The sequence below is a fragment of the Sphaeroforma arctica genome (genome assembly GCF_001186125.1).
Source record: "Sphaeroforma arctica JP610 unplaced genomic scaffold supercont1.385, whole genome shotgun sequence".
NCBI classification, from domain to species: Eukaryota; class Ichthyosporea; order Ichthyophonida; genus Sphaeroforma; species Sphaeroforma arctica.
In genome coordinates this window covers 43,894-45,710 of record NW_014040173.1, presented here as the reverse complement: position 1 = coordinate 45,710, position 1,817 = coordinate 43,894, and the positions used below count along the sequence as shown (strand labels likewise).

At 37.6% G+C, this 1,817-nt stretch overlaps 1 protein-coding gene across 1 annotated transcript in view; it reads right to left on the bottom strand.

Annotated features, from left to right (window-relative positions):
* The window catches only part of SARC_05796 (hypothetical protein), a 6,391-nt gene extending 5,690 nt beyond the window's left edge, over positions 1 to 701 (bottom strand). The window contains exon 1 of the mRNA XM_014300333.1: positions 369 to 701. Coding sequence (XP_014155808.1) covers positions 369 to 518 — 150 coding nt within the window. The 5' untranslated portion in view covers positions 519 to 701. The remainder of the gene's footprint in view (positions 1 to 368) is intronic.
* Positions 702 to 1,817: the final 1,116 nt, after the last annotated feature.

Genomic DNA, 1,817 nt, shown 5'->3' with positions numbered 1-1,817 from the left:
GTGTGTGTGCGTGTGTGTGTGTGTGTGTGTGTACACATGAATATATGTATGTATATGTATGTGCGACAATATGTATGAATATCGACGGGTACATACATACTAAAATTTAATCCGCATTTATACCTTTGCATGTTTATGGACGTGAGTATTTTGCACATCGGTGATATTTCGTGAGTAGTGTGTAAATATATTATAAAGAAAGAAACACACCCGTCCGATAAATAGCCTCTCAATCGAATTACGAGTGACTTTTGACTTGAGCGAATATACCCTAACAGAAACTGCCACCATGAAGGTATATTTGCATTGACAATAGCACACACATTCTTGCTACGCGCAGCCCAATAATATGTATGAGTATGCCTTACCTCGCCCATCATGGTGAAATGCTCTCCCAGCATGTGTGTCAGAATGAGTGAAACTGTCACGATCGTCACAATCAGCCAATTTGGCACACGTGGAATGTATAAGGACATCCATTGTTTCCACTTACACCAGTCCCAGCTTCGGACGACCATCTTTGGTAGTAGCCGTTTTTGATTATGTATTAACCTACCCCGATCACCTCAAAGTGCCAGTTTGGTAAAGTTACAGTTTTTGTTAATATCGTACAGCGTATAGGTTCTGATCAGTGTCGAATTTTCTTTTCTTGTTGGGAAATAGTGTACAGGTTACGGTTTAGTATCTGTACTCGCTATTTTATATCACTGATGTAATAAGTACAGCAGGCTTCAAGTCCAAGACCTAATATATTCATTCTCAAACAATAAAGCGTGAAAACTGTGAAATTGTCATACAATTGTTTTTTTTTACAAAAATCAATACAATATTCTAAAATAAAATAAAATATGCGCAATTGTGCAACTCTCTCTCTTTGTGAGTTGTAAATATAAAGTATACATAAATACCGCTTCTTGTGTACACACATACATATTTTTGTTATCACTTTATGTATCAGTATCTATCAAAAGTTCAACCCCCTGTGAACAGTTAGTGACTATTTATGATACTGAGTCGGCATTGGCCTATAGATTACTCCAAAAGTAGTAAATAGAAACACACATATTTCTCAAGAAATACAACTTTCAACAAACACTGACCAAGCCCGCTCGGCCGGCCCAGCCCAGGCCCAGGGCCCCAGTGAGCCCACCCGGTCCAGAACCAAACCCGATATCACTATTATAAAAATATAAAAATAACTCTAGATATAGATTCTATTGGTAGTAAACTCGTCCAGAGAGATCAGACTTACCAAAAGATACGTAAAGAATGTCAGGCTTGGCCTTACAAAGTGATCTCATTAGTCAATGAGGTCAAGGGCATATCAAGGTCTGTAATATATTGAGTTTTTTACTGAAATAAGTAGTCAAACTTTACTGCGTCATATCTTAGAACCGCTTTTGATTGATACGATTTCAGCCCTTCACCACCTCAGAGAGCCAAGAACAATCTTTAAGCGCCTTGATCTATTGGTTGATAGCCAATACAGCCATTTACTGGCTTGTTATCGGCACAAACATCCAACTAGCTGAAGTACTACTGCACTTTATGTATGTTCTACCATGCGTAAATGCTAAACCCTAACCCTAAAACAAATAATAAAATTATCTGTATTAGTGATCAAGGCAACACTACTAATTGATGTGTCAATTATTGATGACTCGGTCACTAATATGGGGTGTCTTTGTGCGTGTGTGGTGTGCGTGTATGTGTGTGTATAGTGTGTGTGAATGTGACATGTATTCGTATATAAATACAAATAAAAATAAAACATATTCATGCTATTGATCAATGCAACACTAGCATTTGATGCATCA